The sequence below is a fragment of the Archocentrus centrarchus genome, chromosome 21, assembly GCF_007364275.1.
Source record: "Archocentrus centrarchus isolate MPI-CPG fArcCen1 chromosome 21, fArcCen1, whole genome shotgun sequence".
NCBI classification, from domain to species: Eukaryota; Metazoa; Chordata; class Actinopteri; order Cichliformes; family Cichlidae; genus Archocentrus; species Archocentrus centrarchus.
This window is the reverse complement of record NC_044366.1, coordinates 31,650,044-31,675,501: the sequence shown is the minus strand read 5'-3', so window position 1 is coordinate 31,675,501 and position 25,458 is coordinate 31,650,044. Positions and strand designations below refer to the sequence as shown.

The 25,458-nt window shown below is 40.8% G+C and overlaps 1 protein-coding gene across 1 annotated transcript; it reads right to left on the bottom strand.

Moving 5' to 3' along the window:
• Window positions 1-20,795: 20,795 nt before the first annotated feature.
• On the bottom strand, window positions 20,796-24,468 carry LOC115800207 (trace amine-associated receptor 1-like). Its single transcript, XM_030757455.1, has 6 exons — window positions 24,433-24,468; window positions 23,729-23,874; window positions 22,749-23,492; window positions 22,022-22,071; window positions 21,828-21,859; window positions 20,796-20,933 (listed from the first exon to the last, which is right to left on the bottom strand). The coding sequence occupies exons 1-6, from the start codon at window positions 24,466-24,468 to the stop codon at window positions 20,796-20,798; spliced, it is 1,146 nt and encodes a 381-aa protein (XP_030613315.1).
• Between the last annotated feature and the right edge of the window lie 990 nt (window positions 24,469-25,458).

The following is a 25,458-nucleotide window of genomic DNA, read 5'->3' as shown; positions in this document are numbered from 1 at the left end:
AATCCACTATTCTTGGCAGTCTGACAGAGGCTGGATGTTTGCAAGAAAATGCAAATGTCCTTGCCTCTCTCAGTCTAAGATTAAACAATTCATGCATTGTGACTGGATCCCTGCTAACCTGCATGAATTGCAATACACACAGTAAGCACCTTTATCCCACAACCTAAAAGTTGTGGGCCATTGGGTTTGCCATGATAATGCTTATGAAACTGAGAGAAAATATTTAGTGGCACTAATCACACCTCATACAATTAATAGGCATGTAGACAGCTGGCCTCACATCCCTTTCAAATACATCCATTCATCCATTCTCTTCCACCTATCCCTTTCGGGGACGTAGGGGGCTGGAGTCTATCCCAGCTGTCATAAGGCGAGAGGCAGGGTACACCCTGGATAGGTTGCCAGCCTGTTGCAGGGCAAACACAGACAGACAGACAACCAGTCACACTCACATTCACAGCTGTGGGCAATTTAGACTCACCAGTTAACCTAACCCTACTTAGTGCATGTCTTTGGACTGTGGGAGGAAACCTGGAGCAAACCCATGCAAACCACCGAAGAACATGCAAACTCCACACTTTCAAATACATTGTTTCAAAAATACAAAATCTTTGAAATAGCACCTCTCTGAATATTGTGCAGTTATTATGTGGTCAGCACTGTATTCCAGTGTCCAAGGTAAACAGACCAATCAGATGTGGCCAAGGTCATACCATTGCCATTCTATGATTAGTACAATGGATGCCAACCACCTCTTGACCTTAACCAATCAATTCATAGCATGTTATCAAAAATACTGAATAACAGTTTGCCACTTTTTGGAAAATTAGCAAAGGATGGTGGAAATATGGATTTTTAATTAATAAATCATTTTACCAGTCTGCAACTACTGCAGCAACTGAAAGTTAATTATGATGGCAGGCTGATACCAACCCTTGAAAGTCATCTGTAGAGAAAAAAGTGGATTTGGACTTGTCAGTATGGAAATGATGTGCACTAGCAAACTGGCTAGTCAGTAGTGCTAAGTTTCAGTAATTTTTTTCCTTGCCATCATTTCTTTTTCACAAGGATTCACCGAGCCACTGATCATTTGAAAAAAAAAAAAAAAGCTGATGTGAGAAACACTTGTGAACATGGCAGGCTTTTCAACGTAGCCAAAATAGCCACTGACTCTATGGAGAACAAAAGTCTTGATGATAGGGTTGCCAAAAAACTGATTCTTAGATGGTAATGTGGGCATGTGGCAGTGGCGCAGTAGGTAGGCGCTTGCCTTGCAGCCAGAGGGTTTGAACCCCTGTCCCTGTGCTGCGTTGTGTCCTTGGGCAAGACACTTAAACTGCATTGCCTAACGGTAGTGCCAGTCTCTGGCTGAATGACCGCAGATGCTCGTCTCTGGATGAGTGATCTGGAACGATCATTTTGTTGTGTGCACATTGACAATGAGTTGAATCTAATATCTAATGATGATGATAGGGTTCCATCAGGGGGCAGTAGCCTAAGCAGAGAAAGTTTTCCTCCAGTTTATCCTGGGGATAAACTGAGGGATTAAATCTCCCAGGCCAGTCGAGAGATTAAATCTCTCAAGCATGTCATGGATCTACCTCGTGGCTTCTTCCCAGTAGGACATGCCTTGAACACCTCACCCAGGAGGTGCTCAGGCACTCAAGAGGCATCCTAATTAGATGTGGAAACCATCTCAACTGGAACCTTTTGATATGGAGAAGTGACTGTACCCTCAAATGACTGCACTCGAATGATCCTATCTCTGAGGGAGAGGTAAGCCACTCTTTGGAGAAAGTTCATTTCCTCTGCTGGTTTCCATGATCTCATTCTTTCAGTCACAACCTGAAGCTTGTGACCATAGGTGAGGGTAGGGTTATAGATTGGTAATTCAGCAGCTTTGTTTTAAAGCTCAGCTTTGTCTTCACACAACAGACTGGTACAGCATCTGCATCACTGCAGTCACAGCCCCAGTCAACAAGACCCTGAAATATTTAAAATCATCCACTTGAGCCAGCAATGTATCCCTGACAAGGAGTGACCACTCCACCCTTTTCTGGTTAAGTACCACGGAGGTGCTAATTCTCCTATCTGCTGCTTCACACTTGGCTGCAAACTGTTCCAGTGCAAGCTGGAGGCCACTGTTGGAATTGTTGTATGTAACTTTATTCTGGTTGTTATGAATTATCATAGCTTCAGTTTTTATAAGTTGATCATTTGTTTTCTATGTTATATTGTGGTCCCTTATATCTTGATGAGGACACACACATACACATATGTGATTTCATCATGTGAAGTGAGTGATGTTGTTACCTGAGCTTTGTGTAAACATACGTGATTTAATCATGTGAGCGAGTGAAATAAAACAGCTGCGAAGGAGGCCGTCCTTCGGAGATCTTTTCCTCTTCGTTCTGAGAGAGCTTGGAGGACGGTCCCCCTTGCAAGTAAATTAAGTGCTTTCTTCCATGTTTTATAAAAAGATCTGAACCTATCAGCCACCACCTGATGAAGCCAACAGGAACACACCCTCAAAAAGCAGAGATGAGATGTCTCATCAGTCTTCCACATCAGACAAAGGAAAACTTGAGTTTAAGTTTTAGCAACTTTTAACATTTTGATTTAGTGATGAGTGAAGTGAATGCAGCACATTTTAACACCAATGCTCTTGACACAAAGGGGCAGAGCTGTGTGTCCTTCTTGCGGAGGCTGGAAGGAGATGTTGTGTGTGATGTGCTGCTGCAAATATTTTGGCTCGTTGTCTTTTTATGCTTCTATATGTTGGGGCTGCAGCTTGACAGGCAAAACCACCAAGTCACTGGGCAAGCTAGTGAAAAAAGCCAGCTCTGTACTTGGCAGGAGGGGGGAATCACTGAATACTGTGGAGGAGAGGGGCACAATGAAAAAACAGAAAGCTATGGACAAAAGCAGGCAACTTCTCCGAATCCTCCGGCTGGGGCAGAGGAGCAACAGTCCTCGCTCTGCAGATCAGAGTGGTTCAGGGGTTCCTTTTCTGTCCACTACAATCAGACTTTTTAACACCCTCTGACTTCTCCCCAGCCCTCAAATCATCTCTCACTTTTAAGCATTTAGCTTCCCACTATGATCTTTTATCCTGTTTTTATTGTAGTTTTTGGACCTTTATTTTTAACTATATTTTATTTATTTATTATTTATGTATTGATTAAAATGGAGCTGCTGAATATTTGAATTTCTTCTTGAGGATGAATAAAGTATTTATTGATCTAAATATCCCAGCTGTCACAGGGCGAGAGGCAGGGTACACCCGCAAAAAGTCACCAATGTGTCTCAGGGCTAAGACACAGAGATAGATAACCAATTATAGATAATTGGGAAAGTTTCTGGGGAAAACCTGGTCTTGTTAGGAGAGACGGCATCCATCCCACTTTGAATGGAGCAGCTCTCATTTCTAGAAATCTGGCCAAATTTATTAACCCTCCTAAAACCTGACTACCCAGGGTTGAGACCAGGAAGCAGAGTTGCAGTCTTACACGCCTCTCTGTACAGATGCAGCCACCTAATGTTGCCGCATCCAGCCAGACGTCGGCCAGCTGAAGTCCAGCTCCCAGCAGGCCGACGTCCGGCTGTCATAGGGCTGGAAGTCCCCCTCCTTCTCCTGGGCGTATCTACTTTCCAGCATGAACACACCCCTTTCCCTCAATTGTAGACTGTCACCAAAAGGTGGCGCCTTCTTAACAAAAACGTTGAGTTCTGTGATTCAAAAAAGTTTTGGTGAAGTATCAAGTTTTGAAAACCTAAAATAGATGCCTAAAATTTTTGTCAGTATGACCTTTCACACATTTCCATTGCGAATCACCAAAAGATTCCTTTGTTTCACTTCATCTTTTAACTAAATAAGTAAATAAATACAGTAGGTTAAAAAAGAAGCGGTGCTGCGCTGAGCCAACCCGGTCTCACGGCAGTTCGTGCAGTAGTCACGAAATTTAGTCTATTGATTCGTGCTCATGAACACGAATTCCCTCTTTTTTCGTGTTACTCGGCACGACTTCTATTCTGCCTGAAAGGCAGTGGGATAAAGTTCGTGCCTCTGAGCACGGCTTCTAAGCTGCAGTATAGTTTTTTTTTTTTTTTTTGCCCCTGTCCCCCTTTTTTCCCCCCTTTTCTTTTGAACTGGAAGCTCAGAAGCTGAATTATGCCTTTAATTGCGATCCTTAACCGCCACTTTTCCTTTTGACATGAATTTCTCCTTGTTTCATTTAATGTGGGGTGCTGCTTATGGTTGTAACGATGACATTTGTGGGGCTTTTTAGGTCTAAATTTATATTTACGTGTTTATGGTTAGTGCTATATTCGGTGTCCAATTTTTTCTGTGAGTTCCGTGGTCTGAAGCCGTTTTTCCTCTGTGTTAAATCCATGAACCAACGATGAATAAATAAATGAACTACAGTACCCATCACCCCATCGGCCGTAACCATGGTCACGCGTATTCCCGTTGCTGTCCAGGTAAATTGCATTAGTTCACCCGCTTCGGGTGTTATCAGGTAATTACTGACTTTATTAGCGGTTTTCAGGCCCGTAGATATGGGCCAGCAAGGGCCGTCTGCACCTCGTAGTCAGTCGAGAAGGTAGTTATCGTTCTAACGGAGGATCACTGACAGAGGGATGAAGGACTACAGACGAAGGACTACAGAAGCCATGCTCGCTGACTTCCGGCGGATGCTGCAGTGTTCAGGTAAGAGGATTTCAATGGACAGCGTTTATATAGTGATATTATTAAGGCAGTGAGTTCAATAAGCACTTGGAATTAGATTAATGTGGTGTAAGAGAGCGCTGATATCCCAACTCTGAGATGCATTTGTAGAGATTATTGCGGGTTTTGCCGTCTTTGAGACGCTAGCTTAAATTTTCTGTGCAAATGTTAGCGGATATCGTAGGAAAGCGTTCACTATTTACACAATGTTATGACAGAAATATGAGCTTCTGGACTTACTAGTTAAGTAAAATGATTATTTTCAGCCACAGATTCCAAATAAATATCCCGATGAGCTTCAGTGCATCCACACAGCAAATTCAAAAGTGTTACTTTTCCAGAGTTCGAGTATGTAGAGTTGTTATTTTTACACTGTGGAGTTCATTAGTAATTAGATACACTTCCAGTGTTGCAACAGTGTCTCCTATTGGTGTCAGGTATTTCTGCAGTGTTAGTGAAGAGTTTATATTAAACTCACTAACTCTCACGGTGTGTATTTGTGATTGAGTCTTCACGGTTCGCATTTTACGTACCGTGCGTGTGCACGTCGGGTGCGTATCTGTTGCGACGTACTCTGAATGCGCATGCGCCAAACAAGCAGACGGCGGTTATTTTTCGGCGGGATTAACTAGTTTGGATATAATGCCTTTTCACACAACAGAAAATACAGGTAAGTACATTGACAGTTATGTATGTACATTTAATTTTCACCAAATGTTAGTGGCATCAGCTGACAATTAAATGTATCGCAAGACGTGCTAAATGTCAACTCAAGGCAGATGTACAATTTATCGGTGCTAGTTGAAAATTTTTTTTTTTTAAACTAAGGAGACAGACATGTCATTATTCCCACTGATTTTCTCAAAAACTGTACTTTCTGTTCCCTCCATGTTCTGTTCGCTGTGTTTGCCCTTCTGTCCTGCTCCTTCACCGGTTGCTCTCGAGATCTAGCACCTGCTGCTGATTAGCATTTCCACCTTTAGTGACTTCTTGTCTTGTAGCGTAACTTAGGGCGCCTAAAGAGTACCAGTCATAGCCGATATAATGCAATGAAAGCCACTATCCCATCCACACCCTAGTTCTTCCGCAATTTTGAAAAACTTGCTACGCCATTTTGACCCAACCCTGTTGCACTGTTCTAGCTAGCGGTTGATCGCCAGGCGCCTTGCTGAGATGCCCTTGCACTGGGCTGAGGATTTCACGCTTCACTTTCGGAACTCTGCTGTCACTGAATTTAATGACGAAACGCTATTATCGCTATTACTGCATTTCGTTTTAATTCTGCAGCTCGAGTATCACTGTGTAAGCAGAGCATTCCATACTCTCTGTAGCTGTGACGGATTTCCATTATTTGAAAAAAAAACAAAAAAAAAACGACCCTTTCACACGAGTGGATCATCGCTGTTGTGCTGGCTGTGCTGAGAAGGTCAGCTGTTATTTTTTTTTCTTTATTGCAGCTGTAGCCACCAGAACAGGTTGCTATAACCACAGACTCTATAAACACACCTAGTCTCCAGCATGGTAGCCAAGCAGCATATCATTCGGCGCTGAATGGCTAATGCTACACACAAACTATATAAAACTTAAAAATTTTAAACGCAGCAAGAAAAAAACAAACAAAAAAACAACACTTAATGGAAGCTGTCTCTCAGCCTTCATTGGGGATGGGCAAACATGGCATAGCTGCTCCCCTGCCTCAATTTTATTTTTTTTCTTAGTTAGATTAGGCATGACGACAAGGGTCTGCCTTTACACTCTATGAACCAGTGACTGTTAAAACCCATAACAGTTTTGCTCTGCTTGTATGGTGGTGACACTGTTAACATGACCAGGTCACCGTTTAAGTAATGTTGAACTTATATTTTTTTCTCAGATATCTGTGACAATGCTCTTTAAAGTCCAATATGCAGGAAAGAAACGCTACATCAAACTCAATGGAGTGTCATATTCAACATTTTTGAGACAAGGTAATGTTTTTTGGTTTATTCAAGTTGACCTGCTTAAAATCCTACATTATATTTTTGCCTGCATTTTTATATATTTGTTCACCTTTTGTCATAGAAGTAAATTTGCAGGAATATTAGTGATACATAAAGAACTGACAGAATTCTATATTTGAACAATTTAGTAATCTCCAAAAATGTATGTGCATTTACAGCCAAAGAGAAGTTTGACATCCTTGAAGAAACAAATGTATATCTTGTGGATGAAACTGGGACGGAGGTGGATGAAGACGTCTTCAGTGACATTCTGGAGGAGAAATCCGACATTGTCTGGACTCTCACTGATGCCTCTTCTGTTGAGGGTAACAGTAGCACTACAAAATTAGGCCTATATTATTTCATACAACTAAAACTGAAGTATAGAAAGTTCAGAAGGTTTTGTTTTTATTTATGTTTTTAGTACTTCAATTACATCACAGACAAAATCATTCTCTCATTGTAGGCACAGATTATGTAATGGTGGTCCACTATCTCTTTGTATTGCTGGTTTCTCCTTAGAATCTCCAATGCAGTCTTCATGCACAGACACTCTCTCTGTGTCATCACGTTCATCGGACAGTGATCTTTCGTTCATGTCCCCTAAACGAAGATGCATTGATGACACCTTGATGATGTCCCCAAGAAGAGATTCAAGTGATGACATTTCCTTACAAGCCAAAGAGGTGATATTTTCACTTTATTTATATAAAATTACTTGGTTTAATTATGTGGGAAATAGTTTCTGAATGGAGTGGGGCCAATCTAATAGCTGTGTGAGACACAGATACTGCATTTCTCCACTATTTTACCTTTCAAATTAAACTTTACATTCTTATTTTAACACAGTTGCATATATTAGCTGCAAACTGAAAAAATGTGAGTGGGTTGACAAATGTATTTGGATGACTGAATAAACCTGTATTTCAATAACTTTGGATGTTTCACACTTTTAAGCTTGTCAAAACATTCCTGGATGCTAAGCCAGGAGGAGAGAAGATACTCAAAGAATACACACAAACAGGGGAGGTTAAAGACCCATTACGACGAAAACTGGTCAACATGGTAAGTTGTTTTTGTTACACTTGTAAGGACAGGATACTCAGATACACATGAAAATAAAAATGTCAGGCCATGGAAAAAAGAAATCCTCATCAGAGTCTAATATTAAAATCATGTTAAGGACTGCTCCACCGATGGATGTCAGGACACGTTATGCATTGGGAATTGTCACCCTGTTCCCTTGTCTGAAAGATCCGTACTCTGAAAAAGGATATGTGAGTATTCCCATTGAGTAAAAAGTTTTAGAGAAATATTGTGATAAGTATTTAAGGATTAAACTTTTTTTTTTTTTCCTGGCAAATAATGTTATTCACTGCAGGAGCACTTTTTTGATTCCAAAAGTAATGAAGGCTACATCGCTTGGAAACTGAAAAACATGCAGCGCGAACTCAGCAGTGGCAGCAGGAGGGGCAGCAGCACCAGTCGCGATCCATCGAGCAAGAGAGGACCACAGTTTGCAAGGGCTGTGACTGCGGAGCATCAGTTGGAGGGTGACCAGTGCAGAGAGGCCATTTCCCTTCTGAGGCACACCACAGATGAAAGGCAGATCTTCTTGAAAATAGAACAAACATTTCAGTACAGACAAGCACTGATTCATGATTCTGAGAAGTGTGAGACCCTCCTCAGCGTGTTCCCAAGATTCCTTGATACAAGAGGCCTGGTGAGTCCACTTTGAACAGAAAATCTTAAGATGAAGGCTTTGCTCTAAAATTTTTTTATTCTTCACAGCTGCTTTGATACATTAATAAATCCAGCAAAGCATCTCCCTTTTCTTAATGCTGACATGTACGCATGTGCACACGCCAATCAAGTTTGGCAGTTCCTTTTAATTTTACCTCCTTTAGGTCACATCAGTAATAGTGGCTAGCTGAACGTTATCTTTTCACCTCAACTCAGTGTATCTTGTCTTGTTTTCTCCTGCATTGATGTTCCATGTAATTTATAGTTTAATGTAGATTTTTTTCTTTGTTCTTTTTTTGTTTTTTTTTCTTTAAGGTGCTGCAGGATTTCCAAATGATGTTTGGAGAGGAAATCTCATCAAAACTAATGGAAAAGTGGGAAACCTCTTTGAGGCAGAAAGTCATCAAAGAAGCAAACAACCTCACTAGGACGCCGATGCTGGAGTCTCTCCTTCAGTCTGCTCAGGAGAACCCAGAGGACAACAAAGAATCATCAGGTTAGTCCTAGCTTTGGCATACTTCTTTTTAAAATGTGCAGATTATTGGAATCACTTTTTCCATTACATTGACAAAATATCACAACTTAGTTGAATGATGCATTTTTTGCAAATAACCAACAAATGTCTTTTTTTATAGAGCAATTATGAATAGCATATCTGACAGTGTTTCATTTAAATCTTGTAGAGTCTGCCTGGAACAGTGACATGGCAGCACTGTTGCTGCTGGTGTACCTTCTGCCTCCACCTCCTAGTGGGAAGAAGAGGGCTGTGAAAATCACTGTTCGAGAAGCTCTGAGCCACGTTGTCTGGTTTCACAAAGTAAGTGGCCCCAACCTTGAGTGAAGTGTGTGTTTATAGTGAAGTTGGAAAGCTGTTATCTGATTTTTATTTTTGTTCCACTTAAAATTTTCTTTCAGTCATGCCGCAACCTTCAAGAGACAACAAGCTCAGTCCAGGGGAGGCAGCCCTACATTTTAGCAGTTGGAACATCGCGTCGCACCATCAATGACTACTACATTGTTGTGGATCGTCAACTCATTCCCTGCAAGGCTAAGTCTTCAATTTCAGCCTTTGATGAACTTTTCAAAGCACACTATGTGTTTGGCATTTCTTATGATCAGGCCCTGCACAATATGTACACATTTGTGCAGACCACCATTTACAATATTGATGTTGGTCTGTGTCATGAAAGCCCCAGGGTGAAGGATCTTAGAGCGAAGCTCCTTAACGGAGTGAACTAAATTAACAAATCGAACAAGATGCTTCAATGTTTTGTTTGCAAGTGTTTGTTTTGCTCTGTCAAAGATTTGGTTCGCCATCTTAAGTTCTCTCATGGCTTTTACCCCGGTTTGAAATTTAAACTGTTATGTGACCAAGACAGCTGTTGTCAGAGATTTTGCACATTTTCAGGCTTTCAAAAACATCTTCATAACAGGCACAGAGCTTGTATTGTGGATAATTTTGAGGTAACACGCCCTAATTTAGCAGTAGATCAGTCATTTGAGTGTTCTTCTGAAGAGCCACCTTGTTCTTCTGAAGAGCCACCACATAGTTTGCAAAGCAGTGAAAGAAATAGGCAAAATACTCAAGAGATGTGTGCATCTCTGATTGGAAAACTGCTTGGCTGCGGTGTGGCAACCACTGTAATAAAGTCTGTTGTACAAACTGTAGAGGAACTTGTAGATGAAGTTCAAACAAATATACAAGATGATGTTCTAAACATATGTTCTGACAATGAGAATTTGAAAGTCCAATTCGAGGATTATTTCAGAAGTGTAGGAAATCCATTCAGTGATGTTAACACAGAGACAAAATGGAAGAAACATTTTGTGGAAAAATGGGGGGTGGTCGAACCTGTCGAGATTGCCCTTGGCGTACGGTATGATGCACGAAGAAATCAAACCTCCTGTACATATGATCAGGTTCCAGTAACAGACAAGTTTGTTTACATTCCCATATTAGAGACTTTAAAATTTATTTTTTCCAACAAAGAGATATGTAGCCATTTTGTTCAGCCTTCAGGTCAACATGGAGTGTACAAAGATTTCTGTGATGGTAGTTATTTTAAATCTCATCCCCTCTTCTCCAACAACAAAAATGCTCTTCAAATTCAGATTTTCTTTGACGAGTTTGAAACTGCTAATCCACTTTGGTCTAAACATGGAATTCATAAAATTGGAAGCATCTACTTTGTTCTTAGAAACTTGAGTCCAAAAATTAATTCTGCTCTCATGAATATCCATCTTGTTGCACTATTTCACAGTCAGGATGTTAAAAAGTATGGCATCAACTCAATCCTGGAGCCCCTGGTACATGATCTGAAAATCCTTGAGTCCTCAGGAATCGGTGTCCCTTTTTCCAAAAATCCAGTTCATGGAACAGTAGCACAAGTCACTGGGGACAATTTAGGTTTGCATACACTGCTTGGATATGTTGAATCTTTCAGTGCTAACTATTTTTGCCGTTTTTGTGTGGCTAACAAAGATGTCTGTCAAAAGCTTTTCACTGATGATGAACCAGACTTGATACTGCGCAACAAAGAGCTCCATGTTCAGCATTGCCTTGATATAGAGGACCCGACAGTGGCGTCATCATTTGGGGTGAAGCGAATTTGCTTACTCAATGATCTGCAGTATTTTAATGTCTCTGACAACTATGCTGTTGACATTATGCATGACATACTGGAGGGTGTCGGGCAATTGGAGTTTAAGTTACTTTTTGGTCACCTCTCGGACAATAAAATCATATCCAAATATGAGGCCACTGAAAGAATATACTCATACAACTATGGATATCTTGAACGAAAGAATCGTCCCAACAGAATAAACTTGGAGCAGATGAGTAATTCCATAGGTCTAAATGCTCTTCAGACATTTTGTTTGATTAGAAATGTCCCACTAATATTTGGAGATGTCGTGCCAGAAGGCAATGCTTATTGGAGACTATTGCTGCTGCTGCTTCAAATTCTCAATATTGTGTTTTCACCAGCCATTACAGAAGGGATGACCATTTGTTTGAAGCATCTCATTATTGATCATCATCAGCTGTTCAAAGAGCTCTACCCACAGCAAAACTTGATACCCAAACACCACTTCATGATCCATTATCCCAGGATCATACGAAAAATTGGCCCAATTCTTCACTTTTGGTCAACCAGATTTGAGGCAAAGCACAAGTTTTTTAAGAACACTGTAAAAAATTTCAAAAACATCACTAAGACATTAGCCCAAAAACATCAAATGGCAATAGCGTACCACTGGGAGTCATTGCCTTTGAAAGGCGTTGATTCTGGACCTGTAAAGACAGTGAAAGTATATGAGTTAACAAATGGGGACATGGTGGCAGATAACCTGCATGCTGACATGAACTGTGAGGTGGATGTGGTGTCTTGGGTTGCCTGTTATGGCACAGAGTATCGCCCTGGTCTCATTGTGTGTTCCAAGATTGAAGATGGAATGCCAATATTTAGTCAAATAAGTGACATTATTGTTTTTGCTGGGAATTATTTTCTTGTTGTTGAACACTTTGAGACGCTTGGATTTGATGAGCATTTTCACTCCTACCATGTGGCGAAGGGAAATGAGTTTGATGCTTCTCTTCTGAGGGTTGACCAGTTGCAGTTTTTCCAACCTTTTGACCTTCAGACAACATATGGTTTTGAGAGGAATGATCTGTATGTGGTTCTTGTACATGTGCTGTTGTAGAAGACATTGACAGAGAATTTGTTCTTGTTTTAGACTAACTCTTTCCACAAACTTGTTCAGTACAAACTTACTTTCCTCAAATTGCTGTATATTTTGAACTCTGATGACATAATGCTATTTTTAACACTTCAGTTACCTGTTTTAAAAATAAAGTCTACTTGGACTTTCTGTTGTTGGTTGCTCATTCATGTGTAAAATTATCTTTAAAGTAAGAGTTAATATTTCTAATTAATGTTAAATTGTAGCTTTGTAGGTGTGCATAAATGAAAAAGAGGGAGTTGTTGGATTTTAACCCTTTTACTACCGCAGGGGTCAGGGTCATCGTGACCCCTGTGGTAGTAGAAGGGTTAAAGCTATAGTACGCAGTGATACAAGTGTCAAAGATCAAATCTATAAAGCTAGAATTCACTCTGTTTTGGTGATGAATAGGCTCTCTTTTCCATGGTACATTGTACTCCATATCATATAGATTAGACACCCTGTCAGAGTTTATTTTTATTCTCTGTCAGTCTGGAAAGAGTCGAATGATATCATTAAAAGAGTTCATTTATACTCTTAAAGTGTAAGAATTTTACACTATTCTGGTGTTATTTATTTAACTCCAATGTCCAGTGTGTTTTCAACACTCGGAATTTGGACCCAAATGATCACCGAGTTCGGTGTAAACTTTACTCTTAAAGTGTAAAATATACACTTCACAATTTGCTGTGCATATTCAATATCTGCGAGTACAGTGCTTCATTTAATCTGCACTGAACTGACCCAGGCTTATCACAATGTAAAATAAAATGATACTGGTCTGAACACAGTTGCTGGATCAGGTGACCCTGAAGCCTCTCTTAGTTATGCTGCTATAGGCCTAGACTGCTGGGGAGGTTCCCGTGATTTCTTTATATTCACTGTAAACAAACCTTATATTAGCAAGTTTCTTATATTCACTATTTAAACAAAGAGCAGTCTGTTTATACTTCAGACTGCTGGCTTCCTTGTGGTTCCTATGATACTTAAGAGTAGAATGGGATGCAGAGCCTTCAGCTCTTCTGTGGAAAGAGCCTTGAGGTGACTGTTGTGATTTGGCACTATACACATAAAACTGAAAGTCTGGCTGCCTTTAATCCTCTGTGACAAACCTAAGGATCCATGAAACCTGCCAGCACCTGACAATGAGCTGAAACTTACAGTGTATTACAGTGTATTACTTACAGTGTATTAGCTTCCAGACTCTGGGAATCCTGTCAGTGAGCAGGGACTGATTCACTGTCCTCAGCTTTAAACAAACCCAGTCTCCATCTCAGGTTTTGACTCAGCCTGCTTTGGAATCACTAATCTAGAAGCATCAGGCTACTTACTTTCAACACCATAATTTTGTTACTGATTCATTAATATGTTTTACATTGTTGTTGTTTATCAGTGGAGGGAGCAGATTTGAGAACAGCAAAAAGAACCACTAAATCTTTTTTTTTTTGTGGAAGAGGAGGTTCATCTTTAATACTTCAGGCTATATCAGCTACCAGTTTGTAAACCTGTTTAGTGCTGCAGCAACAATCAAATATTTCCGCTTCATACATCATTGTAGTTTGTGTCTTTGCTCTTTCAGAACTGAATTGGAAATCCAAAGGTGCTGGAAAGCTTCTTCTCCAACCCTCAAAGCCAAACTTCACCCATGAGAGCTGACAGCATGCAATCATTTTGAGAAGTGACACTCTCATAAATAAAGGTGAGCAATGATACTTAATGTGTACTTTTTGATTATCATGTTTAAAGGTTTGTCATTGCTCACAGTGGCCTTGTATTCATTAGGCATTTCCAGAATAGTATCCAGCAGTTTCTTGTGAGCTGAGCTGAATCATTTTCCTTTTAATACATGTTTAACATTCACTTGAGTATTACTTGTTATACATAACTGTGGCTCTGAAACAAAGGCTCTCCTAAAGGAGAAGAAGAGAACCTTTAGATCAGGAAATAAGGAGGAGCTGAGAGCTGTGCAGAAGGATCTCAGAAGGAAAATCAGGGATGGAAAAAACACCTACAGAAAGAAGATGGAGGACCAGCTACTGCAGAGCAACACCAGTGGAGTTTGGAGAAGCTTGAACTCAAGTTCAGGCCACAAACCAAGCCCTAAGGATTTAGGAGACTGTTGTAGGAGGTTGGAGGAGTGGGTGAACAACTTGGACCACTAGAACTACCAGCATTTTCACACTACTCCTTTTTCTACCAAGCGCCTCCAAATGGCAGTTTACATCTCATTAGGCCACCTTTTGTTATGTACACGGGGCCAGTAGATCGGAATGTGTGTGGGATGGGTGTGGGGGTGGGGATGGGTTACCACTGATGACCCAGGGTTGCCAGGTGTATAAAAAGCCAGGTCACAACACATATTTCACCTTTAATAAGAACATATTTGTAATTGTGATCTCAAATTTGGAAGAGATGTTTTGTGTTCTCCGTGCTTCAGGTTCACTGCAGATGGAAGGAAACTCAAACAGCCACTAATGTAGCCATTGTGCTGACTGTAGACTGAGGGATCTCTTCAAATTGTTGTATTCCTCCTCTTCCTCTTTACCCACTGCTTCAGATCTTGCTGTCACCATCAGACTGCAGCAGTTATGTTATTTAGCCATGAAACATGTCGTCACCCTCCCAAAATTATGGTCTACTTTATTTTTTCAGGCTTTTCAGAAAACACAAAAAACTGAACCGAATGTTGAAAATTTAATTTAGACAAAAATAAAATTTTAAAAATGTCTTTGACCATTTTTTTAGGAGGGTGACGATATATAACCTTGTTCAGCCTGTTTAGGAATGCACTGAGATCAATAACCTAATTTCCAACGCAGATCTGGAGAAACAGCAAAAACCAACGGGACCCTACACAGCCACAGATGATGCTCCAGAGCTAGAAGTTCTAAACCATAAACACCAACCTGGGAAACTTGCTAAGTGTGACAGGTCCAACGTAACCCCAGATACAGCCCAGCCACAGGGTGAACCAAATCTTTCAGATAATGACAACAGAGAACCAAACGCACCTCCCTCCTAAACTCACCAGCCTGCACCAACCTGACATTTCTCCTCCCTGAGTTAAATAGATGAATGGAAGTTAAGTGGTTACAAACATAAAAACCACGGGTCCACAGACAGGAGCAGTGAGCTGAAATCAACACAAAGCTACCTGAGAGGCTGTATTGAACTACTATATATAATTTAATCATTTGTCCTGACTGGTTTCACCTCAGATGTTCTTTCTCCTTTTGGTAGATTTCTCCCACCTCTGTTTTGATGCCAAGAAGAAGAAGAAGCTCCTTCAGAGAAGTGTGCTTCATGGTCTCAGTGCACAGCAACATGTGTTTTCACTGCCACAATCAAAACATTGAACAAAATCTATGTATTGTTGTTTGGAAATGTGTCACATTACTACATGCTAAGGTGTGTTATTAAAGAAAAAAATGAGTTCTATTTTTCTGGTTTGATGATATCCCAAGCTTTTGTTTCAAAACGATTATTTTCCAGTGGACAAAATATTTACTGTTACACATTTATTTCTCATAGGGATTTTTTTTTTCCATATTTCAGTCTCTGGTTCTTGAGAGTCATGGCTCTGTCTGGTCTCTGACAGAGATCCTTAAAAATATTATTGGAAAGTACCTATAAATTTTACTTTCAAACAGCTTTATGTGAATGTTGTCTTTTCATTTATAATTTTTAATATATTGATCACAGAGTAGTGTACAGTAGAGGCATCCAAAAATGATGAGACTGGGCTGCTTGTGTGTGATTTGGAAGGTTTGTGTCTGTCTGTGACTCTGCAGAGGTTAAAGCTGTGATCCAGTCTCAGTCTCTGACTGAAGGTTGCTGAGACTCTGATTAGATACACAATGTGAAGTTCACAATTCTCTAAACAAATAAAATGGTAATGACAAACATGAACAGCTGTACTTATTTCAGAGACACGAATGTTTACAAACATAATATTTATTTTAAGGATTGGACTTCATAAAGCGCACTGATGTTAGAGTGTGTGTTCATATTTAAATCATTTTGTGGGCTGAAATTGTAACGGTGGACCTGAGATGGTCCAGAGAAAGCTGTGAAATGCGCACACAATGACGTCACGTCATTCACTGCTAGCTACATCGTATCATTCATGATCATCTGTGTAAACAACGTTTAAAGAAGCCGCCACAGCTCTGCAGCTGTAACTGTTTCAAATCATATATTTTTGTTCGTTTGAACTCTGAGGATGTTTTTAAAACGGTCTTAAAAGGCTGTTTCTATGGTGGTTGTCATGGACGCCTCAGTAGCTTCTTAGGCTAACCTGGCGCGTCCGGTTCCTGCTGCTAGCTGTCTGCCTCAGGAAGGCTGCGTCCCATTTCAAGGAGCCGCCGCTCCGCCGTAACTGTGGCTCAAACACCACTTTATCCTTTAAGAAAAGGCCTTTTATAGCCACTGATGACACACACACACTAATGCACGTCACTGTCACAGTGTGACTTCACGAAAACCTCTAAAGTATTGTTTATAAAATGGAAAATGAACCGGGCATTGATCTGATGATGGAGACTGGGGCTCTGCAGCTGACGTTTCACAATCCTGATTGACTCGCTGTACATTCATATAATTAATCAGAGCAGAGTTTAGACTGCACAGTGCGCTGCGCTCACTGTTACTGTGTCAGCTGCTGCCTTCATATATGTTTACTGCTGAGGTTTGATGAAGCAGGTGGAGGAGAGTCTAAGAATGCTTTGTTAGATTCAGCAAAGGTAATATGGATGACATTTAGTCTGAATTACTAACCCTAACCCTAGCTCAGCATACAATGACGACTGCCAGTATTATTAGTTTGAGAAGCAGAGTCATTTTGGTCGCAGTTTTGATTATAAAATAAAAGCGAAAATATAAACAAACAAAAAGCTTAACATTGTGAAGACTTGGAAGAACAATGTGACACTGATGAGAGGATTAGGCTTCCCAGGTCATTCCCAGGCCAAACCAGCTGGTGATCAGAATTATTATATTTATTTTTTTACCCAGTGTCGCTGGCGGTGCAGCGCTCACAGCCTGTCCGAGGTCCCAGGCTGAACTTCAAGCACAGCCCGTCCCTCCAGACAATACTCACCGCTCCACTATAATGACCGCTTTAATCTCATCTTTCTATTGGTTTTAATGGACAGTTCCGCTTACAATTACAGTTCAATGATGTGAGGATCCTTGGTACAGTATACAGCGGACTGTAAATGAATGCGCTTCCACTATTACTGCTCCTCCTGGTGGATAAACAAGACATTACCACCATTTTCCCCAAATGCTGCTTAGGGGCGTTCCCACCAGTGGCCGGAATTCCTACGTCATTAGCGGGGGATCACGTTTAGGCCAAGGTTCGGCCACGAATCGGCCAAGGACCGGCCAAGGTCGCGTCACGGATCGGCCGGAAATTTTCGGTGGCTGCATCTGTAGCTTCTCTCCTCCTGCCATCCCCTCAAAACCCCATCCCCACAGAGTCGGTGCCTGTCCCCAGACCACCAAAAAAACAAAGCTAAAATCAGCAAAAAACTATTTAAGCATAAAAATTCAAAAACAATAAATAATACAGCTTCATCAACTGCACCAAAAAATAAAACAATTAAATGTGGATTGTTAAACATTAGGTCTCTCTCTTCCAAGTCCCTGTTAGTAAATGATTTAATAATTGATCAACGTATTGATTTATTCTGCCTTACAGAAACCTGGTTTCAGCAGGATGAATATGTTAGTTTAAATGAATCAACACCCCCGAGTCACAGTAACTGTCAGAATGCTCGAAGCACAGGTCGAGGAGGAGGAGTAACAGCAATCTTCAATTCCAGCTTATTAATTAATCACAGACCCAGACAAAGTTTTAATTCTTTTGAAAGCTTGACTCTTAGTCTTGTCCACCCTAATCGGGAAACTCAAAAACCTGTTTTATTTGTTATTGTCCATCGTCCACCTGGTCCTTACTCAGAGTTTCTGTCTGATTTCTCAGACTTTTTATCTGATTTAGTGCTCAGTTCAGATAAAATAATTATAGTGGGTGATTTTCACATCCATGTAGATGCTGAAAATGACAGCCTCAACACTGCATTTCATCTATTGTTAGATTCAATTGGCTTCTCTCAAAATGTTAAGGAGACCATCCACCACTTTAATCATACTCTGAATCTTGTCCTAACATATGGCATTGAAATTGAAGACTTAACAGTATTCCCTGAAAGCCCCCTCCTGTCTGATCATTTCTTAGTAACATTTACATTTACTTTGATGGATTACACAGCAGTGGGGAATAAGTTTTATTACAGTAGAAGTCTTTCTGAAAGTGCTGTAACTAAGTTTAAGGATCTAATTCCTTCATTATTATGCTCTTCAGTGCCACGTGCAGAGCAGCTACCTAAACTCTGCTCCCAGTGAGGTCGATTATCTGGTCAATAGTTTTACATCCTCACTGCATACGACTTTGGATACTGTGGCTCCTCTGAAAAGGAAAGCTTCAAATCAGAAGTGCCAAAAGAAGTAACAAATATGATAATAATAATAATAATAATGACTGACTAATCAGATTAGGCTAAAGTCATACCTCTGCGACAAGCCACAGGTGTGAGAAGGGAAGCCAGAGACCCCTGGAGTTTATGCCAATCAATGTTATCAATGTCACTGAATAACAATTAGCCACGTTGAACTTTTAAATAAATATTTATTTTACTGAACTGCAACTCACACTAAGCATCAGCAACTTTTTTTTAATAATCAATACTAAAATTAATTATCCAATTAGATACTCATTTGCAACAGTATCAATACCAAATTCACACAGCAGTTGCAGAGAAGCAGGGACACACACAGCTTATTAGAAACATTAGTTTGCACCATCACTGTTCTTTAAATCACTGCCATCTTTGTGGCTCTAAGTTGGTCCTTAAGAAGGCTTGATTCTACTTGTCTCTGATTCCACTGGAATCCGTAGCAGCTTTTAATAGAATGAGCATGTCCGTGTCTAATTAAAAATAGCTTGAGTTTTTCAAGAGGTCATGGTTGCACTGTGCATGTATATTGAAGATAAACGCATGGTCTTTGCCATGTTAGGGATTATTTTTACTCAGTGAAAAAAGGACAAATGCTTAAAGGTAAACTCCAGTAAATTAATTAATAAACAGTGGATCAACCAAACAATAAACAATTAAATAATACATTAGACAGAGAGCAACTGATCAGAAAGTTCTAGACTAACTTCTCTCTTTCAGAGCATCTTATCTTGAGGACCGGCCACCGAACGTACAATTAGAACATCACCAACCATGTTCTGTCATTAATCTGGACAAGATTTCTCTGTATTGATTACATTAGAACATCAGGAAGAAGATGTGCCTATGACTGAGAGGAATCTGAGTCATAAAAACCAGCTGGAACGAGCCTGGATGATGAAGGTCAACTCATAGCGCCCAGAGATTGTTTATGCTTAGATAACAGGAGTATAAAAATGTTTTGGTTAGACAGGAACACGGGCTCAGAGAGAGAGCGAGTGCACACTCTTACTCTGATTCCCCACATGGTCATGTGTGTATTTTTTCTGATCCTTTAATATATTAAATGTTTTACTTTTTTAGTTAAAGTGTTTCAGGTGTCTTCCTTCACAAAAAACCTGTTTACCTGACAGCCACTAGCTCTGCATTCATTGCTCTGACATCACAACAAAATTAGCGAGAGGTGTTTAGTGCTATGTTCCCCTAAAGAGTCCAGGGGATTTGGGGAAGTAACAAAAAGTGCCCGGGTTGACAGAAAGGAGACATCAAGGCAAAACTGTTAAAATAAAAGATTTTTATTGATGATTTAACAAAAAGAGACAAAAAGGCTGCTGTCACCTTCAAAAGAAAGGAAAAACAAAACAAAGGAGTTAGTCACCAAATCAACAAAGTAAGGCCTCCTCTCCACAGAGCAGGAGTAAGCAGCTGCAACAGACACAGTTCCCAAGCTGTTTCACAATGGAACTCTCTCGCAATCTCTGGCCCTGGAGCTCGCCTCTCTCTGGCCTTAAAGTACACCAGTTTAATTGCTGAGTTGAGTCAGCTGTACAAAAGGGGTAGTTCCTAGAGCTGGAGAGAGCAAGCCACACCCTGTGGGTCAAAAAGTCACAGCAGGTCCTGCTAGGGTCTGACAGGTCAGACACAACTAAACACTTCTCTTTAATTTATCTTAACAAATAAGTTTCCTCTTTCTAACCACCCTGGCCAACATGTGTGATCTAAAACACCTTTAATAACTCCATTAACATGTTAGCCAGGAAAGCCTTGATGATGGAGACTCTTGCCTTTGTCTGGTCTGATAAAACAGGAAAGTTAAACAGGTGAAAGCTCAACCAGCATTTTCAGATTATCATCCATGAGAAATCCTTTGGTTGAAGGAATGTTCTAAGTTTAACCAGCTGTTTTACTAATACACCAACTTACACCAACTCCACCGTAGCAAAACTGCTGATATCAACCCCAGAGTTTCCAGGAGTTGCTACTGCTCAGCTGTGTGGAGTTCTGTATCTGATCTTCAACCTGAGTCTGAAACTCCAAAGGGTCCCGGCTCTCAAAGACATCCTGTCTTGTCCCTGTCCCCCAAAAATGTCACCCAACTACTACCAGGGACTACAGGCCAGTTGCTCTGTCTTCACATGTCATGAAGTATCTGTATTTCCTGGTGGACCCTTGGCTGGATCCCAGTTTGTCAACCATGCCTGGATTGGAATAGTGGATGCCATCATCTATCTGCTGCATTAGGCCCACCTGGACATGACAGGAAACCCTGTGAGGATCATGTTTGACTTCTACAGTGCTTTCAGTACAATCAGTGCTGGGGAATATAAGCAAAGACATACAGGTGTATGTTCCACGCATAACCTGTATTAAAGACTACCTGACAGGTTGGCCACAGTATTTCAGGCTGAAGAGCTGTTGCTCAGACAGCATATCGAGCAGCACATGAGTATCACACGGGACTGTCTTATCACATTTACTCTTCATTCTCTAGACTTCAGGTACAGATCAGAGTCATGCCACTTAAATAGATTTTCAGATAACTGGTATTTTTGCCCATATCATTGATGGGCAGGAGGATGAATACAGAAGGGTGGTGGATAGTTTTATGGAGTGCTGTGAGCTAAACTATCTACAGCTGAACATTACTAATCACCTGAATGTAGTAAGAAAGCTCGTGTCTTTCAAAGTCTGAAGGACCAAGGTGTCTATGTCTTTCATTCTTTCTTTCTCTTTAAAGATATGTGGTCTTAAAAGCCAAATACACTGGAAATATTGGACTGAGAGCTAATAGGTAACAATTTCCACATAGTTCCACATTTCCAAGAGTTTTTGCTTAACAAATGATAAAAAGTACTTATCAAAATTTTATTGGTAATTTCCTTGTTTGGATATATACTCCAGTCACAGTTACTATATCTTATCATTAAATACAGCCATAATTCAAAGTCACTTTCAGTAACACAGTGAAAATCCATCCATCTGTTTTCTTCCATATGTTCATCCATCCTCTTCTGCTTGTCCTTTTCTTGAGGGGCAGAGGCAGGATACATGTGGATCTGTCAAAGGCTAACAAGTAGACACAGACAACCATTCACAGTCACATTCACATTCACATCTGTGTTCATTTTAGTCCCCAGTTACCTTAACCCCACTGTGGGAGTAAACTGGAGTCCCTGCAAAGACAAAGGAAGAATATGCAAACTCCACACAGAAAGGACCACAGGCTGGATTCAGACCCAGTGGCTTCTTGCTGTGAGGTAACAGTGCTAACCATTGCACCACTGGTACTATAGTAGAGCAAATTTTGAAGTCTTTTTATAGTATGATTGCCTCACTGATATCATGTTTGAAGATCTGCAGAGTGATGATAAGTTTAACAGCATTTCTAAGGTGCCGTTTACACGAAGCCGTTTTCACTGGAAACGGTGTCGTTATGATGCGTTTCAGCCTTTCGTTTACACGATGGCGTTTCAGAAACGATCCGCGTTTACACGAGGACATGTGAAACGATGAAAACGATGTAGTTCCCATGCCAGGCCACAAGTTGGCGTTGGTTTTCTCTTTGCAAAGTTTGTTTACGCAAGACGCGCATGCGTGGAGTGACAGTAGGTAGTGCGGCAAATTGTTCATTACTTACAAAACGGCCAATGTGAGAGGTTTTGTGTGGACCGATGATGAGGTTGGATCGCTGCTGCACACAACGCTGAATTACAAAACGGTAAAAACACAGGAAAAGCATAAGAAGCACTCGTGAATCCGCGAGTACTGTTTATCAGTTTGCGCGTGCGCGAAAAACTGGCCGTCGCAACCATAGTGCGCATGTGCGAGTCGAGCGTTTTCAAATCACCCCGGTTTCAAGTGTTTACACGAAAACGCAAGCTGGTGCGTTTCTGAAACGCTCCACTCTGGACCCCGTTTCTGAAACACATCGTTTTCACTCTGTTGTCGTGTAAACAGAAGGGCGAAACGCATCAAAACGACACCGTTGTCGTGTAAACGCAAGGCCGAAACGCATCAAAACGACACCGTTTCAAAATGAAAACGGTCTCGTGTAAACGGCACCTAAACCAGGGGTAAAATAAGGCATAGATTAAAGGGTTTAGACAAGAGTTAAAATAAAAGACAATGATCACAGTAGATGCAGATGGATCATTCATAATGTTTTCTTCAACAAGAGAGTAGCAGTAATATGGACAGTAACTTGCGAGAAACACAACTACAAGAACCCCAAGAGTCCTGGCTGCTTTCAGCTCAGATCTGTTTGTTTGATTCAGTGAACGCTGAAGTGTGACAGCTGTAACATGAGAGCGCATGGCACGAGCCTGAGACACAGCCACCACAAACACTCTCATATACAGAACTATGATGACAGAAACTGGAACAATAAAATATAAAACAAGGTCAATTATACCGACAATATTGCTGATGATAAACAGACATTCTCCATAGCAGGAATTATACCTGCCTGGTTCAGTCATTATGTCTTTTGTATAAAAACTGCAGTAGACGATAGCACAACACCAACACAGACAAACACTGAGTTTGACTCTCCCCACAGTGATTCTGGTGGAGTAATGCAGAGGGTCACAAATAGCCACATAATGGTCAGCTGATATTAGAACTATATTACCTATTGAAGCACAGGTAATGTTGACCATCAGATAAACATAAACAGAACACATGAGATCACCAAGAACCCAGCAGGCTGTGTTTCTAATGATTTCTAACGGCATCAGCAGGAGACCCACGAGAAAGTCTGAGACAGCCAGAGAGAGGAGGAGGATGTTAGTGGGTGTGTGGAGCTGCCTGCAGAGAGACAAGAAAATAATACACATTAACAATTTCAAAATGTCTTCAGTGAAAATGCTGCATTGCATGTATCCTGCAGACTACATACACAAAACATTAAGGTCATGGTTAAAATACACCAAGACTGTAGAAAATTCACTTCATCCTGTTATCACTAAATCATATGATGTAAATCTGAGTGTCCACATATGTAAAACTTAAACTGTAGTTTCAGTTGAAAAGTTGATCTCCACCTGAAGTGGGAGACTGAGATGATGACCAGCAGGTTGAGAGCAGCAGTGATCAGAGAGATGAAGGACAGCACAATGTTCAGGAGCACAGCTTTGGACCAGTGAAGTGTCGGCTTCCTGCAGGAACTGTTGAGTTGTGGGAAACAGAGCTAAGCTGCTTTCTGTATCTCCATCATCAGGCAGCTGCAGCTCTGATGATGACTTTTTCTCATAAAGCCCATTTATCTCCCCACACACACTCTCACTCTCTCTCTCTCTCTCCACACAGAACTTTCACTTTTAGGCTGGCTGATAATTATTAAAAGACTCTGTGTTTTTTAATAATTATTAAGCCTTTTGGTTGGGAGGTGAAGCATCTTCAAGAAACAAAAAGAAGTCCAGTTTTTCTTTTTTTCACGCTCCAGAGACTACTATGACCTGGATGACTGAGAACCTACACAGACATGTTGCCTTGCACTTTGGGAGGAACACCCTTCACTTGGTGAAGGAGTATGAAAGGGAATCAAGGAAGTTAGCGGACTACAGGAAGCACTTCCATTTCAACTTGAGATGCACACAGTCCAGACTGGTTTCCAAGAGTTTGCGCCTGGGGTCCACAGTCAAAGGACATAGAGCTGAACAAATCCTAACGAGAACCACCTTTTGAGTGAAAGGATCAGACAGGTCCATTTCACCACAGATGCACTCCAAAACAAAGTCCATCAGACCCAGCAGAAACTCTTATCACTCTTGCCTCCCGTCATCATAGAAGAAGTTTCTACGTTTGTGGACAAAGCCCAGCTGGCACAACATATCAAAAGCAAGGAAAGAAAACTCTGTAAATTTCAAACACTGCAAACAAAAACATACCATTCAGAGTCAGTACACAAAACATCTGGAAACAAACAGGAAGACACCACAATCAATGAAGTGGGTGAAGAACCTATCAGACTGGGTCCTCACTAAACCAGAAGAAAATGTGCTAACCAAATCGTTCAATTTTGCCATATGGCCACAACAGCTGCCCATAGATGACCTCATCATGGCCACAGAAACAGCAATAAGAAATAACAAACTATCATAATCAGAAGTAGAGCAAATCAGGATGAAAGTTTCAGCTACCCTCTCCAGTACAAGAATTCCTCCATGCAACCTCACTGTTCAAGAAAAGAAGGCCATCACAGCCCTGAGTAAGGATCAAAACATCACCATACTGCCAGCCAAAGGAAGGTGCACCGTTGTTCTGAATTCAACTGATTACCACAACAAAATTACTACACTCCTCAGTGACAACAATACTTATGAGGTCTTAAGCTGAGACCCCACAAGCAACTACAAGTAAAAAGTCATCTGTTGCCTACAAGAGCTCAAAAAGAATAAAACGCCCCACTTACTAACATCTGTACCCTGGACAGAGCCACAAAGAAGTCCCACTCCGACCCATTATCAGCAGTTTAAACTCGGTCACCTACAACATTTCCAAGCTCCTCACTACCATCTTATCTCCGCTTGTTGGCAACACATCCCACCACATTGAAAACTCCACAGATTTTACAAACAAGGTCCATAATCTTATACTGAATCCAGATGAAACCATGGTGTCCTTTGATGTGGTTTCACTTTTCACTTGCAAATCCAAGTGAGGCAGTGGAGACCATCAGAAGACGACTACAGGAAGACGACTCCTTACAAAACAGAACTAGTTTTACCCCAGATCAGATTTGTGCACTTTTAGATCTCTGCCTTACCACAAC

Coding starts and splice junctions, on each gene's coding strand:
- LOC115800207 (XM_030757455.1), bottom strand. CDS start 24,468: ATGACGGGAGGCAAGAGTGATAAGAGTTTCTGCTGG. Junction 23,875..24,432: donor GTGATAAGAGTTTCTGCTGG/GTCTGATGGACT, acceptor AAAGCAGCTTAG/CTCTGTTTCCCACAACTCAA. Junction 20,934..21,827: donor ACTCCCACAGTGGGGTTAAG/GTAACTGGGGAC, acceptor TGTCATGTCCAG/GTGGGCCTAATGCAGCAGAT.